The sequence below is a fragment of the Perca fluviatilis genome, chromosome 16, assembly GCF_010015445.1.
Source record: "Perca fluviatilis chromosome 16, GENO_Pfluv_1.0, whole genome shotgun sequence".
Classification (NCBI taxonomy): domain Eukaryota; kingdom Metazoa; phylum Chordata; class Actinopteri; order Perciformes; family Percidae; genus Perca; species Perca fluviatilis.
The window spans coordinates 34,603,153-34,618,378 of NC_053127.1; the positions used below are offsets into that span (position 1 = coordinate 34,603,153).

A 15,226-nucleotide genomic window follows, 5' to 3' on the forward strand; every position below is an offset into this window, starting at 1 on the left:
ACATGTAGTAGAATATACTGTATATGAATATGCATATACTGCATATACAGACAGCACTGGCTTTTTTGGCACATATAAATGAACACACATTTATGTAAACCGGCCTAGGGTGTTAAAAAAAAAATCCATAATAATAACAATTAATAATCAAATGTCAGCCTTGAAAAAATGTCTCAACAGTATTTCTTTCCTACAATACATTCATAATCCGCAATACACTTCATGTAATTTTTCTGGGATGCATCCCTATTTTATTGCCAAATATACATTAGACAATAAGTTGCCACAGAATTCTAAACATGTCTTTGAAATTATTAACTGAGTAACTAAATTATCTGCATTAAAAATCAAATCACTATGTATGCCACTTGCCTAGAGGGAAAATCTTTATTTTGAGATGGGGAGGCAACAGCTGGATATTTTAATCTCTCTATAGAGTGCATCATCAACAGGGCACACCGCTGACCAGATTTTAAAATGACTTGAAGAAAAAAAGTGGCAAACTGTAGTTTTAAACTATTTGCAATTCCAAAGAGTGCAACAAAATATAGAAAAGGTTCAGAAACTGGCAATTATGCAGACAACTGAGCCTCATGTACTCTTCATGTTACTTGAAATCTTCCTTGTGGCTTCTGACTAAAATATCTCTGTCAGCCCCCTTCAATTTAGCCCTTTGTTGTGAGGTTATTAATTGTCAAGTTGTTAGTGTAGAAGGGATAAAGAACAAAAGGTAGTGTGCATACCGTAAATGCCTGCTGTTTATGCATCCATGAGTACATACAGGACAACAAAGACTTCTTGTTCCACCCTGAGTTCACTCATTCTGCCTTTACTGAGTGGTAACTGGTGAATCAATGTTATTGACTGACCACAGAAGTAGGAAGACAGTAAAATAAAGGTGGCCCAGGTGACCTGGTAAAATAACCAAGGGTTGCAAAATCAATCAGTGCGCTCATGCTTCTACAAACATAGGAGCCTTTAGTCGGTCATACATACTGAATTTAGGGTTTAGTGATTTGAGGAATATATCGGTCTTGTGATTTAAATTGTGATTATGTTTTAATACATGAAACTACAGGCCTGTATTTGTGATCCACATATTAAAACAGGATTGTACCAAGCATTACCCCAAACTTTTGTGTTTATTTATCTGATAGATTAAAAAAACTCCAACAGTTCTTTTTTCTCAGCAAGTCAGTGATTAGACTCGCCTAGTTTTCAATAGAGGAACTGACTATCATCTGAATATTTGAAATACTGTGTAATAGGGGAGGGGCTGAGACAGTCATTAGTGTAGTGTTGTAATGCATACCAATACCATACCCTTAAATACGGTACTATAACCCATGCCACATCTCCATCAACAGTGAGCACATACCTGAACTGCACCTAAGTGCTCTAAAAACCCAGGGAAATCCCAGCTTGGTACTGAAGTAATATTTTTTAATTGGGTCGTCCATGTTAATTTAGCCTGCATGAAACAGCACAGTATTTAATTTAGCAGACTATTTAAGATGCGCTTTTAGTACCCATCTTCAGAACACTGTAGTTTCACCATGGCAGACCCTTGTCAATAATATTTGCCGTTGCATAATTACGTAGCCTAGTGTAAGTGCAGTCTGTTGTCTTTTCCTAAGTCCTCAGAAAAAAGGAAAGGACCGAAGCTAAATTTCAAGTGTCATACAGTAGCAAAGGGTCTGAATATTTACATCAATGTGATATTTCAGTTTTTTGCAAACATTTCTAAAATCCTTTGGGTTTTGCATGATGCAACATAACAACATTTGAAAAAGTAAAGTTGTCTGAATACTTTCTGAATGCAGTGTGCACACACCGTTAAACTGCAATTAATTGCCCAGATGTTTATTTGCTTCAATCACTGAACTAAACCAGCGTATATGTGGGACAGGCCTTTCCTTTCACACAAAAAGATGCATTAAATTGTTTATTTGAATTAGTATGAATATTACTGGTATAAAGATTAGGCTATTGAATAAAATATAAATTGCAATCATTCATTGGATCTAGCTCAGAGAGACAGCCATCTAGAGAGGGGCAGCACGAGGTTGTGGTTTTCATTTGTCTTACTGATTACTTTACTTCCTTTTTCTCTGTGCCACCATGGAACTCCTTGTGACAGTTTATGGCGCTCGTTTTACGGCACCCGCCATACTGACACAACAACAACAATAAAAACACACTTCTATCCTCTTAAAACCCACCTGCCCGTCAGCGCCGAGCCTATTTGGCATACCGAAAAGAACAAGTAACTGATCAATTCAGTCAGGCTAATTGGATCGATCAGTTACTAATAAAGAAATATTTAGAAGTTAATAGCCAGCCATTCTGTTCCAAATTCCTGGCTGCATACTCATACTTGTGTACCCTATGGATGATAACTGATGGACCGCATTGTGTGTGGGAAACCAATTTTCAGCCAGCTTTGTGTCACTGCAGCACAGGCAGTACATGCAGTTAAATGGCATCCAATTGTTGGTACAGGTGTTCGTTTGATATTACCCACAAATTAGATTTTTGAAAAAGAAAATCATGACCTCCATCAACACTGCCTTTAATGTACACACTTTCTTCTCACAGAAGGCAATCACTCTGTATGAGGCACTCTCAGTGAAGGGCAGCACACTAAGGCTGACTTGGTAATGGCTTTTATGTAAAAGCCAGTGTGAATATTTCACTATGGCTTTTAGGATGTCAACATCCTAACTCCCGCCACATGTGTGTTCTACAACATTTAAGGAAGAGAGTGTGTGTGTCCATCTTTACTATTTCCAGCCAGGATAGTGCATCTCTCTTACTGGATGTAGGCTATGCCTAAACTTAGGATGCAAACCACTCAGTGGAGATTTTCCACACAAATGATGAAGAGAGATTTGTAAGTTTCACTTCAGTGTGATGTAAATAGTAGGCAAGCTGCATTCACTGTTGCTACCTGCTGACAGCATTGTTAGGTTATATCATAAGAAATATTTTATAAACTTGAAATTATGACTATGATATTTCTTTTGTTACAGTTGGTGAACAAGACTGAGAGTCTACAAACACGCTAGTGGCTCTGTGAGGTTATAATTTGAGCTAAATGCTACTAACAGACTCACAATGACAATGTTAACATGCTGATGTTTAGCAGGTATAATGTTTACCATGTTCAAAATCTTAGTTTGGTGAGTTAGCATGCTAACATTTGCTAATTAGCACGACACACAAAGTAGCCTACATCTATGGCTGGTAGGAAAGTCATTAGTTTTGCAGGTATTTGGTCATAAACCAAAGTATTGGACAACTGAAATTATTTGATTGACTTGCTGATGTACAGAAAACTTCCAACGACACCACTGTACTTTTTGAACTTCAACACAACAATGAACGCCTCACGTTATTTGCTTTCTGGTGTACAGCAGTTACTCCTATCATGTGGATGCACATAAGGTACTGAACAACTAATACAAAGGTTATAGCATATATAGTAGCCAATTTAACTACCATACAAAAAACAGTAAGACGTCAGTATCATCTGCATAGAAGGAACCATAATTATGTGAGAGAAAATATTAAAACATCATATTCTTATGAAAAGAAATGTTCATGTTTAATTTTAGGTAGGAGGAGAAAGATACAGTGTCCTAGATCATACTTGTTGCCTTGAGTAAAACCTAGCTGTGAGAGGATTCCCCTCTCCAGTGATGCAATGGCCATTGAAGTAAAGAGCATACAGTACAAGCTAGGGGGTGGGAGTTCAAAAAGGGCATTTATTGTGACATTTTCACAAATAATAATAAACATAAATAATAATGAAGTTCTGCAGCTTGCATAGGGATTTATGTTTTTCTTTAATGCAGCATCTTGCTTGCAACCTCTGCCAAGTGGACTATCAGAAGTGCTTGTGTGCTGCAGCAGAACCATAAGCTGGCTGACAGAAGTTCAACCTAACTTCTGCTGCCATATCTCAACAGACAGACGCATACTGTAGTTAGAGGGGAAACGTGAATCATTCTCTCACACACATACACACTCAGAGAACTCACTCTGTGAAGAGATAACTCACAGTAGATATACACAGAAAGCATCCTATAGCAATGCCGAAAAACATGTATTCAACTCTTCACTTTTAAGCTCAAAGAGACAAGGTGATGAAGACAAGCAGGACTGTGAGGGAAGACAAAGACGTGTGCATGCTCAAACATTCAGAAATAACAAACGTGTAGACAGAGCATCTTTCCTCCTGTTTCACTGCATGCCTCATTCTCCCACAGTGCTCATTCACTCTCTTTCTCAGTCCATGTCACCCTTTCATCCACTCTCTGGGCCAGTGAATCATTCAATTGCGCTGTGTCTCTTACCTTAGTGGTGACAATGCAAAGACAATCCATGCTGGCCAGACAAAAAAGGAGCTCTCAACCTATGCCCAAATTCATCACCACTACTATCACCACTGGAGGAAAAAAAGCAGCAACATGGAGAAAAAGATACCAGTGTGAGTAAGCGAGGAGGAAAGATAAAAAAGGTAGGTGTTGCTCAAGAAGAAGAAGAAGAAGAAGAGGGGGAGGAGATGAGGAAAAGAACCCACACACGCTAGGGAGGGAGAGAAGCCACGGCGGACAGACGTTACTGCATGTGGGCCCCTTGTGAGGATTGGGATGCCTCCTCCACAGCGCTGAAGGCAATCAGGATTCCTAACGCCATCTCAGAGCAGAGTATGCGTCATCAGCCACAACATGCACACACACAAAAACACACACTGAAAACGCTTAGCAGCTGGACTGGCTTCCTTCAACAACCCAAAATCGTTCCTTAGCTTGTCTCCCTCTCATTCATCCTCTGCCTCTTGTTTGCAGTACCACCTCTCCTCCTCTCTCTCCTTTCTCTGGGCTGAGCGACTAAGCATGTTATCGGATGAGCGAGAGAGCGAGGGACAAGAGTGAAGGACGAGAGCGTCAGCTCAGCGGAATGAATTAGATTCCCACGCTCTCCGTCTCGCTGGCTATTAGCTGCTGTGGCAGACTGCTGGAACTTCGTAACAACACACTGGCTTTAATTTCATCTCACTGACTTTGTGACAGACTTTTTACTTTGTGTGTGTGTGTGTGTGTGTGTGTTTTGTGTGCGTGTGGGGTTACGTCTGACTAGTGTCATTTTAATATTAATATTTTGTGACAAAAAATAACAACTATAAATAACAAATCTGCTTAAGGTTTTCCAATAAGCATACAACAAACTAGTAACTAGAGCTGGGCAATATATCGATATTATATCGATATCGTGATATGAGACTAGATATCGTCTTAGATTTTGGATATCGTAATATTGTAATATGGCATAAGTGGTGTCTTTTCCTGGTTTTAAAGGCTGTATTACAGTAAAGTGATGTCATTTTATGAACTTACCAGACTGTTCTAGCTGTTCTATTATTTGCCTTTGCCCACTTAGTCATTATATTCACATTACTGATGATTATTCATCAAAAACCTCATTGTGTAAATATTTTGTGAAAGCACCAATAGTCAACACTACAATATCGTTGCGGTATCGATATCGAGGTATTTGGTAAAAAATATCCTGATATTTGATTTTCTCCATATCGCCCAGCCCTACTAGTAACACTAAAGAATTCTACCAAAAATGAAGACTTCCATCACAGCTGGTCAGCCTTTCCGCAGATGTCTGATTTTAATAAAAGGCCAATATGACTGGAAAATACACCGGCTGGTTGAACACAGAACTGATTGGATACATTTATCGGAGTGTCTATTTGCACCCCCGGTACGAATAGCCTCGGCCACACAGCTGAGCTATTTACACCCTGTGACGTAACAACAAAAAAACGTTGCTCGCGTGCACCGAAATCATGGCGGACGTTCATCTTCCATGACCGCAGAAACTGGCATATTAGGGAAGTTTTGTCTCTGAAGTTTATAACAATTGAATTTCTAGCGGAAAATGGATACTATAGTTGCGCTTTCTGTTTTCAGTGAAAGCATACAACCGTTAGTTTGTTAGTTAGTACCTATTTTTTTGTATGTATATGTTACCTAGCAACCGAGGCTTGAAGAAACCAAGTGGTAAAACGTTGTTCAACTTCCTGAAAGAACTGCTAGGTGAGTGGTTAGTGTTGTGATCTTATTTTTTAAAATTTGGATTGGATAATTTGCATGCAATTGCGCAAGTCAGGACCCGCGAACGCGTATTTTATTTTTTATTTTTTTGCAGGGTGGTAGGGGAAGACTCATGAATATGCCTGCTCTGGTTGGGTTGGTTAGGTTTAGGCAAGAGGAGTGGGATGGTTATGGTTAGGGTAAGAATGTCAGGGCGATAATATTCCAAAAAGGTGTAATACATGAGTAGTATGGATAACTGTGTGTAAATATATGCCAAGGTACTGTAAATGCACAGGGGTGCAAATAGCATACATTGATATTTGTACCAGGGGTGCAAATAGCATACACTTCTAATTGTACCAGGGGTGCAAATAGCATACACTTCTAATTGCACCAGGGTACAAATAGCATACTGCTAATTGTACCAGGGGTGCAAATAGCATACACTGCTAATTGTACCAGGGGTGCAAATAGCCTCACCCTACATTTATATCATCTTTTAGTGCAGCACAGGATTTAAATGCTATAGTAAAGATGAGGCAATGTCTACAGTCTGGACATTTTTTACTGTGAAAATAGAAGACGCAAATTGCGGTATACAATACTAGCAATGCGAGAAGGATGATGTGTCAAATCCTTCAACACCACCAGTTTGATCACTAATATGAAGAACCGCCATCCAGAAGTTCACAATCAATATCAGCAGCAAGCTACTAGCAAGCAGCCTAAACGCAAATAGTGACAGCTGCAGCCCACACGTTAGCGAGTGTGCAGTGGAGAGAGAGAGAAAAAAAGGTGTGTGTGTGTGTATGTGTGTGTGTGTGTAAGGTAAACCAGCTATTCTCATTTAATGACAAGCCGCTGCTCTAAGTTTTGCTTTAGTGATCTCTCCCTGACATAAAAACTAAAGAGGATATTTTGTTTTAGGATCCTTAGTTATTGATTTAGGATCCAAATGTTTTCACAGAAGTGAGAAGCTGGACTTCATTAAGTTATATACTTGCTACAAGTTATAAAAGTACAGGTATGCAATAAATCTATGATTTATGGGCTTTTCCAAATGTTTTGCAAGTACAGAAAGACATTACTTTTTCAAATTCACAGTGTTTACAAGTTTTTTTTAAAGTGTGTACAAATGTGATAATCCTAGAAACTTGTTTTATACAGATCATATTAACATCGGTAAATAGGGCTGAGCGATTTTGGAAAATAATCTAAATTTTATTTTACCAATATTGCGATTGCGATTCAATATGCAACTTTTTTAAAGCTCTTTATCTTCTGTATTATTAAACAAAGACAAGCAATAATTCATTTTATAGTATGACCAACACAATATTAGATAGATTAAACATAAACAGTTTCCTGTAGGCAAGGCCTATATGTTATAATGAAATTAGGCGATGCATGAATTTATACGAATAACATTTTTATTTATTTATAAACTACTTCAATCAAAGTCGTATACTGACTGATGTGTTGAACTTTCAGCCTTGTAAACATGTTACTATGACAACATAAAGCCCTGACAATTAAGCCTGGTGTAAAAAAAAAAAAAATCACGTACCACGGATCACGTAGTCTCGCGTAATGTGACCAGAGTGTAATTGCAACCTTTGCAGTTAAAAAATCTTGTTTTAACATTAAGGATTCAATTACAAATACAATTAATTGTTCAGCCCTATCGGTAAATATCGTTTATTAGCCATAACAGCAATGTTAATATCCGTTATTGGTATCGGCCAGATTTTTCATCTAAGTGCATCTCTACATGCTTTAAATTGAAAAAGCAATTCAACCAATGCAATTTCACTGCAGTGAAACTCTGGCAGCTGATTGTCACCAAACCCACAACTCTAGTTTCTACACCTTGTCTCCAAATGTGTATGGTCATCACATCAAAATTGACAGAACCACTTCTGAGTCAAAAAGACTTGCAAACTGTACACCTTAATCCACAATTATTTCATGAGACACTCGAATATATAACAGTGAAATATCACACGGAATTGGTGTCAGAATTTTCCAATCTTGACTAATGTTCACAGACACATGAGCAGCTCAGGAATGATTATGTAAAAGCACAAACAAGATGAACATACAAACATACATGTAATTAAACATCAAAACTTTCATGTTCAGCTGAAAGGAGTTAATCTGCCAATTGCCTTTTTGAGTCAAAAAACACCTTGATAACAAAACCTAACAACTTAACAACATAAAAGGAATAATAATAATAATAAAAAAGAATAGATTAAAAGTTTCACTAATTTAACCTATAGCAGAATTTCATTTGTAAAATCTACCCTTTATGACCAATTTCTACTTCCATTGTAAGACTTAAATGATAATGCCTCTGATTTGTAGATTTGTTTCATCTTTGCATTTGGCATTACTGAAAAGTCTAAATGCACAGATGTATTGACCACAGTTTGAAGGAACTAATGCCTGTCCTTTGGCAAGTCAGAGTCTCAGATTGCTTTGAAAACGCATTAAATGCAGTTCTCTTTTAAGATAATTAACAGACTTTAACTTTTATATTCATATGCAAGATGCACGCATGCATCCTACAGTACAGTATACTACCATGTAAACTTTATTGCACTGCTGAATAAAATAAAGCAGATATTACAGCACTACATGTTTTTTGAAAAGCTCTTAGTGCTTTATATTAAGAATCACTAACCTGCCACATCAGCCAGTAAGATCATTGGGATCTAAGTTTACCTGGGATCTCAGGTAAACGTAGCCCCTCTGATGTTCAAACCTTTCCCCTCTAGAGACTATAAGCCTCTGAACTGCAGCACATTCCCCCACATAAACTGCCCTGGTACCTGTTTGCTGGCGCCATCATAGTGAAGAGGTGTGTAGCAGAATTTGACCTTGATCACTGCTTTCATTTGTGGACGAAAAAGTAACCACACATTCGCAATCTCCTGTGGTTGTAACCGAACACAGTGACCAGCTCACACAGCCTCTGCCAGAGCAACAGGGGCTAATCTTTTCAGGTGATGCAGCTCGGCCAGCTTTGACTTATTGCATTAGAGAGGAGGAATGCTTAAACCTCCTTTGTTAGGGCTGTCGCTCATATATACAGACTAGGTGTGATAAATTTGGATTTTGGATGTGCACAACAGTGCTGACATTGCTAAGAACCTACTTGACGGATTTACTCAAAAGCCTGCTTTACTCTTTGACCTCGAAGCTAGCCTGTACCTGACCCCAACACATTCTCCAAGTCATTCAAAAATCTTCAGATCTGTTCTCGGATTTAATTCCAGTGAAACTACAGTAGGTGAAAATGAAATAAGGGCTTCATGCTGATCAATCATTGATTAAACTGTATTTCAGGAAGCACACATGGTAGGTACTATGTTGTTTATTTACTAAAATGTAACATATCACTTTTTCTATAGACATATTTCTCACTTTTTGCTTTCTGAACAGCACGCAGAGTGACAGGAAACTAAAAACAAAACAAATTATGGCAGAAAGTACTTCAACGTATTGACTGAACAGAACGTATAGTATGTGTGAATCTCATAAAATCAAAAACTTACCACTAAATCCTGCATTTTATGAACAGAAGACACAGAGGGAAATTTACTGATATGGACAAAAGTTGTTGTTTTTGTAGTTGCATTTAAAACCCTTCAGTATAGACAGCACTACGGTCTCATTGCTTTACAACTGGAGAAAGACAGAAATTGCACATCTAGAAGCACAAAGAGAAACTGCACTTTAAAAACACATCCTGGCTGAAGTTACTCTGTCAGCAAGCCTGACAACTGTATCAAGAAAATATTTAATTTACATATTATATAAAGAAGCTCTGGAGTTACTAATCACTTCATATCCTCTACTACTCACAAACAAATAGGATCAAAGATTAAACTCTAAACATCTTTACCGAATCTAGTCATTCCCTGCTCTCAAACACTTGAACAGACAGAAGAAACTTAGCTTATGTCATATAATCAACTCGTATTGGGAATATTGAGCTAAATATTGCTCATTGAGAAACCAAAACAAGTGACAGATTTCTAGTTAGAGATGTGTTGGGCTGGATTACACTGCAGTGAAATGGACCTAAATGGATGCTGGCAATGAAAACATAATGGGTGACATGGTGTAATGTAAACTCTTAAAAAGATCCCTCAAGCTCCTTCCAGACATAACTCACCTCAGAGGTCTTGGCACTGATCTGTCCCGTGTCCATACCGCTGGCTTCTGAGCTGCTCTGCTCCCTCTGCTGGGAACAACCAACAGGTGCATAAGGAAGTCCACACCACCACCCTCAAACTGTAACACACGGCCTGACCAGCCATTACATCAGATAACAATAGACCAGTCTTTCAGGTAATGAGTATTTTATAAACTGAATGCATTGTGGATTGGCATAAATCAATCCATTTTACACTGAAGCACTACAATTCTTAAAAATGCCTACATTAAAATACACGAATGCAACAAAAAAGGACTGTATAATAAGACAACATTTTCTAATGCCAAAGGCTCTGACAGTGCATATGGTAAATAATTATAATATTAATCATTTAAATGGGCTTTGTAAATGTTGACAGGTTACCAACAAATAAAAATGTATGTCACATTTAATTTAAATGCAAAACAATAACAGGATGCAGTTGTAAGGGTTATGCAAGAATTGGCACTGACAGATAGACGGAGGGGTGGGGGGGGTGGGGGGGGGAAAAAAAAAAAAAAAAAAAACAAAACAAAAAAGCCCCGGGAGCGACCAAAAATAAACCTCTGGCACACTAAGACATACTACAAGCACTCAGTACACGCAGGCTTGCTTTAACCCTTCTTCTGTTTATTGCAGCAAGCTCTTCTGATATACATATACATGTATACATATAAATACAACTTCTTTGTTGATTTAGTCAATTTAACGAATAAAGAATATATATTAAGATACAAAACTGGGCCCTACTGCATGCTGGGAGTGAAATAATGAAATTGACATCAATCTTGTTTGTACTGTATAATGTGGGTGTGTTGTAACCATTAATCTCTTCATGTAGCATGGCCAGAGCATGTGAGTGGAGTGGAGCGTGAGGATTTTGGATGGAGTGCAGATTTACAAAAAAAAGTTGTAGCGTCGCCTTATCTCCCATTACATCCCACTCCAATTTCGCTCCGGTACCTCTCACACCATGAGTTCAAAGCATCCCCGAGCCCATCCCAGAATGCATCTGTGTATTGGTATTTTCTGTACAACGTAGCTTTTAGCCTTTTTATTGGAGCAAGCGGTGAGCGGTTAGAGTGGAGCGGGGTGAAATCTCAGTCGAGCACGGAACCATATTGAGTGGTCTGGAGCAGCTTTGAGCGGGGGAGCGGAGAGAACAAACAGCTCTGTGAGGGAGGAGCGGAAAGTCTCACCACTCCACTCTGCTGACATGCTCTAAGCATGCCTAATGCTGTTACATCGCTAATAAACCTTTGAAACACTGGCAAGATCTGCTGGTAAGATAAATCAGCCAAACTGAACAGGTAGAATATCAAATATTAAGCTTCACATTATATAAAACAACATTTTAGATACAAAATACCATACATTTAGAAAATAACTTAGTCAGGGCTAGATTTATCAAGCCGTTTGCGCCTGTTTCCAGGTGCTAATTGGTCGCAAAGACGGACGTAACCGATGCGGGCTATTTACAAACAGGGCGCACATGGGTAAAATCGTAGATTGCCTGCCACATGAGCGAGAAGAGACAAGTTGCGCTTTCAATATGCGTTGGTGGGAGGGTCGTGGGGGAAGTGGGAGTTCCACCCAAAAGGTGGGAGGATAAGCGCAAAGTGCACCTAATTATATATTCCGTGGTATTTACAAAGACTGTCAGTAAGAGCGCCTCTATTCTGGCGGGGGAAATTCTCCGCGGCTTAAAAGCAGGTCTAAACCAGCCGCCGTCCGAGTTTCCTCGTAGACCTTTATGCCGCTGGTGAAATGGCAACAGTAATTTGAGCTAGACGAAGACATAGGCGAGGCTGAAAATATTTTTAACACAAGAATCACACTTTGTCAGTGAACACAACATCATTTAGCGTGACAGATCAAGCAGCCGTGCAATATTAGAGTTACTGGAAGAAATCAAAGATGAAATTGAATCTCCCACTCAGCGTTCACATCCCATTCCAGCAGTTGTTAAACTCCTCGCTACATTACAAATATTGGCATCAGGATCATTTCAAACAGTCATAGCATCAGCAGTGGGAATATGGCAGTCTGCACTCAGCCATATCATAGCACCAGTACCGCTTTGCTACAGCGCAATTTACGGTCTAGTGGGCAGAGAAAGACGCTGATTGCCTGATGGGTGTCAGGGTTGATAAATACTACGCAAAATGTGGAAGCATAGCGTGCGCTATTACCGAACTCGCATAAACAGACGCAGCGCAAACTGCGCTAGTGTTAGTAAATTAGGCTCTCAGTCTCTCATTGATCTTTTTTCTTGTTATCGTTAGGGCATTTTATGTTGCGGACCATGTGAGAGATGACAGAAAATTAGGGAAAGAGATGCATTAAGGTCCCAAGAAGGATTTGTATTGAGGATATTGCGTGTCATGTTGGCGCCTCAACCCCTAAGCCATGTGGTGCTCCCACTTATTAACTCGCCAGTTTAGATCGCGTGTGTGCGTCCTTGAGAACGGTAGGTGGTATAACTTATGTTGTCAGTTCATTTAAGCCTGTTATTGTATTAGTCTATAGGTCTTGCAAATTTAAATTAAGTTAACATGGTGATTTTCATTGTTTGTATTCTTCACCTGCATGCTAAATTGCGCATGGCTGTTGATTCGATATAATAGCGACTGCTGAATGCCCTTGCTCACGTTTGTATTTTAGGTGCATTATTTACATGCTGAAGTAGTTACACTGCATTAAGATAATGTAATTAATAGTGGGTTTATTGTTATTATTTGCTATATATAATTCCTATGCATTGCGTATGCTAGCCTTTACAATGTTATTTATTTGCAGAACCACACACACGCGTTGATGGACACACTAGTCAAACCTTACACGCACACACACACACACACACACACATATACCAAAGCTACCCACGCCCATGTTTGTACTGTTACTTGATCTTAATAAAGCATCAAAAGAGAGAAGTTGTCTCCATCCGTGTTTTAACAGACACACCTGGGGCGAAGTTGGAAACCAGAATCAGCTACAGTGCAGTTTAAATACAGTCCTATTCTAGCCCTCACTAACAAGGCCAGACGCACAATGTAGTCGCGGTTGCCTTTTAAATGATCCTGCCGACATAATGCACGCTACCGCTCACATTGCAATTTAACAACAAGTAGAACTATTCAGAGGTTATTGGGCCCGTCCAATTTAACTCCACATACTGTGCTGTGTTGATGTAGTTTATTGTCAAAACATTCACTTTCTTCCAAGTCAACTATTAAACGAACAGCTCCACCAAAAACGTCACTGCGGTGGGTCCCTTCTAATTGGACAACTTGTCAGTTCTGTCAGCTCATCGTCCTGATATCAAACATCTGGAAACATTATAAAGGTAAGTGAGTCAGTGGAATATTTCATTCTATACTTTGGGTTTTGGTTTCCCTATGAAGAATGTATTGTAAAATTCATTTTGTAGACCTGTTGTAGATGTTAAGTGCCCTATAGTTCGTCAAAACTATTCCTACTGCTAAAAAAAAAAATCCTAAAGGAAACACTGTATATTGTTTAAAACATTAATTAAGTAACAATTCATTCTGAGTGGTGAAGCGAGGGAGGAGAGTGAGGGAGGAGAGCGACCGCCGGTGAGCGGTGTCAGACTTAGCCATGTAAGAGAAAAGCGAGAGGAAAAAGAGACAGCAAAGACGATGTAAAGTGAGTTTACAGTAAACACCAAGCTTCTTAAGACACGTGGCCTTATCTGCTGTTAATACTGTCGGTAAAGTGAAGGCTGTTACAACATAGAGACTGCAGTGTACACAGCACACCCTTTTTGTTTACTTAAATTGCACAATTTTTGCAGTTATGTAATTGCACAGAGTGACATCGCGATTGTGATTAATCGTTCTACCCTATTTGTAACTAGACCATACATTGTCCAATCTGCCCCAAATTATTTATGCTTAAGTAGAGACCAGGCCTGAGGACATGTACAACTCAATAATGAGTTATAGTCATAGCGCCACCTACTGGCAACAGGAAGTAAGCCCTGACGGAAATCATTAGATTTACCTGAAATTGACATGTGTGGTTTAAATATGATATACAGCAACATGACATACAGTATAAATAGTGTGTGTTCAATTTGAAATATGTAATTTCCAACGCTATGCACTCCATGGGGGGAATTAAGTCTACCTCTTGCGTGCAGTGTCCGACGGTACCGACCGAAATACACAGCCGCATCGACTGGGAGACGCCAGCACCCTGGACGTGCACGGAGTACGAGGGCCCGTTCATCACTGCTTGCAGCTTAAATATTTTATTTATTTTTCTGACAAGGGTGCCTGTTACAATTACATCAACATCTCATACAAAGCTTGTATCATATTGTTGACGGAAAGGGTTAAAAGTACTTACTGATAAGTTATTGCATGTTACATGTCAAGTCCTGAAAATATTGATTTAATTTTGCTTTATTGAACTAAGGTATTTAGTAGTTGTTTATATATTCGAATAACCCCTATGGACCCTGATAATTAATTTTGGAGGGGACATCTGCCATCTCATTATTTGACAGGACATTTGCCTAATCTTTAAAGGGCTGATTGTGGTAACAGAAGAGGGGATATAACAGCAGTGTACTGATGACCTTATGTTGGGGTCATCAGTCTCCGAGGACTCTTAATCCCCTTCACTTATCCCTATCCTGGTACTTCTGGATCTACTCAGCAAAGTGGTTCAGGGGCCCCTTCTGTTACAGATGGGCTATATGGAAAGCTATGAAGACTACATGATCGGTTTGGAAATGTATATTTGTGTCCATCGTGTTTTATTAAAGGCAGATATGATGCAAGGTTTGACTGTGTAGACTAATAGGATTACTAGTGGATTACCAAACTGGTTGGTCTCATTCCAAGTCAAACATGCTATGAGGGCCTGGTGTGCACAGACC

General features: G+C 39.1%; 1 protein-coding gene across 28 annotated transcripts in view; it reads right to left on the minus strand.

Moving 5' to 3' along the window:
* Positions 1 to 15,226, minus strand: part of dlg2 (discs, large homolog 2 (Drosophila)) — a 245,639-nt gene that overhangs the window by 178,976 nt on the left and 51,437 nt on the right. For 18 of the 28 annotated variants that reach the window (XM_039778365.1, XM_039778362.1, XM_039778358.1 and 15 more), the window contains one exon: positions 10,297 to 10,365. The exons of 3 other annotated variants lie outside the window; for them this stretch is intronic. In XM_039778365.1, the coding sequence (XP_039634299.1) occupies positions 10,297 to 10,365 (69 nt within the window). Of the gene's footprint in view, positions 1 to 4,358; positions 4,433 to 8,947; positions 9,105 to 10,296; positions 10,366 to 15,226 lie in introns of those variants that run through there. 7 more of the 28 variants (XM_039778376.1, XM_039778374.1, XM_039778386.1 and 4 more) reach the window with 4 other exon arrangements.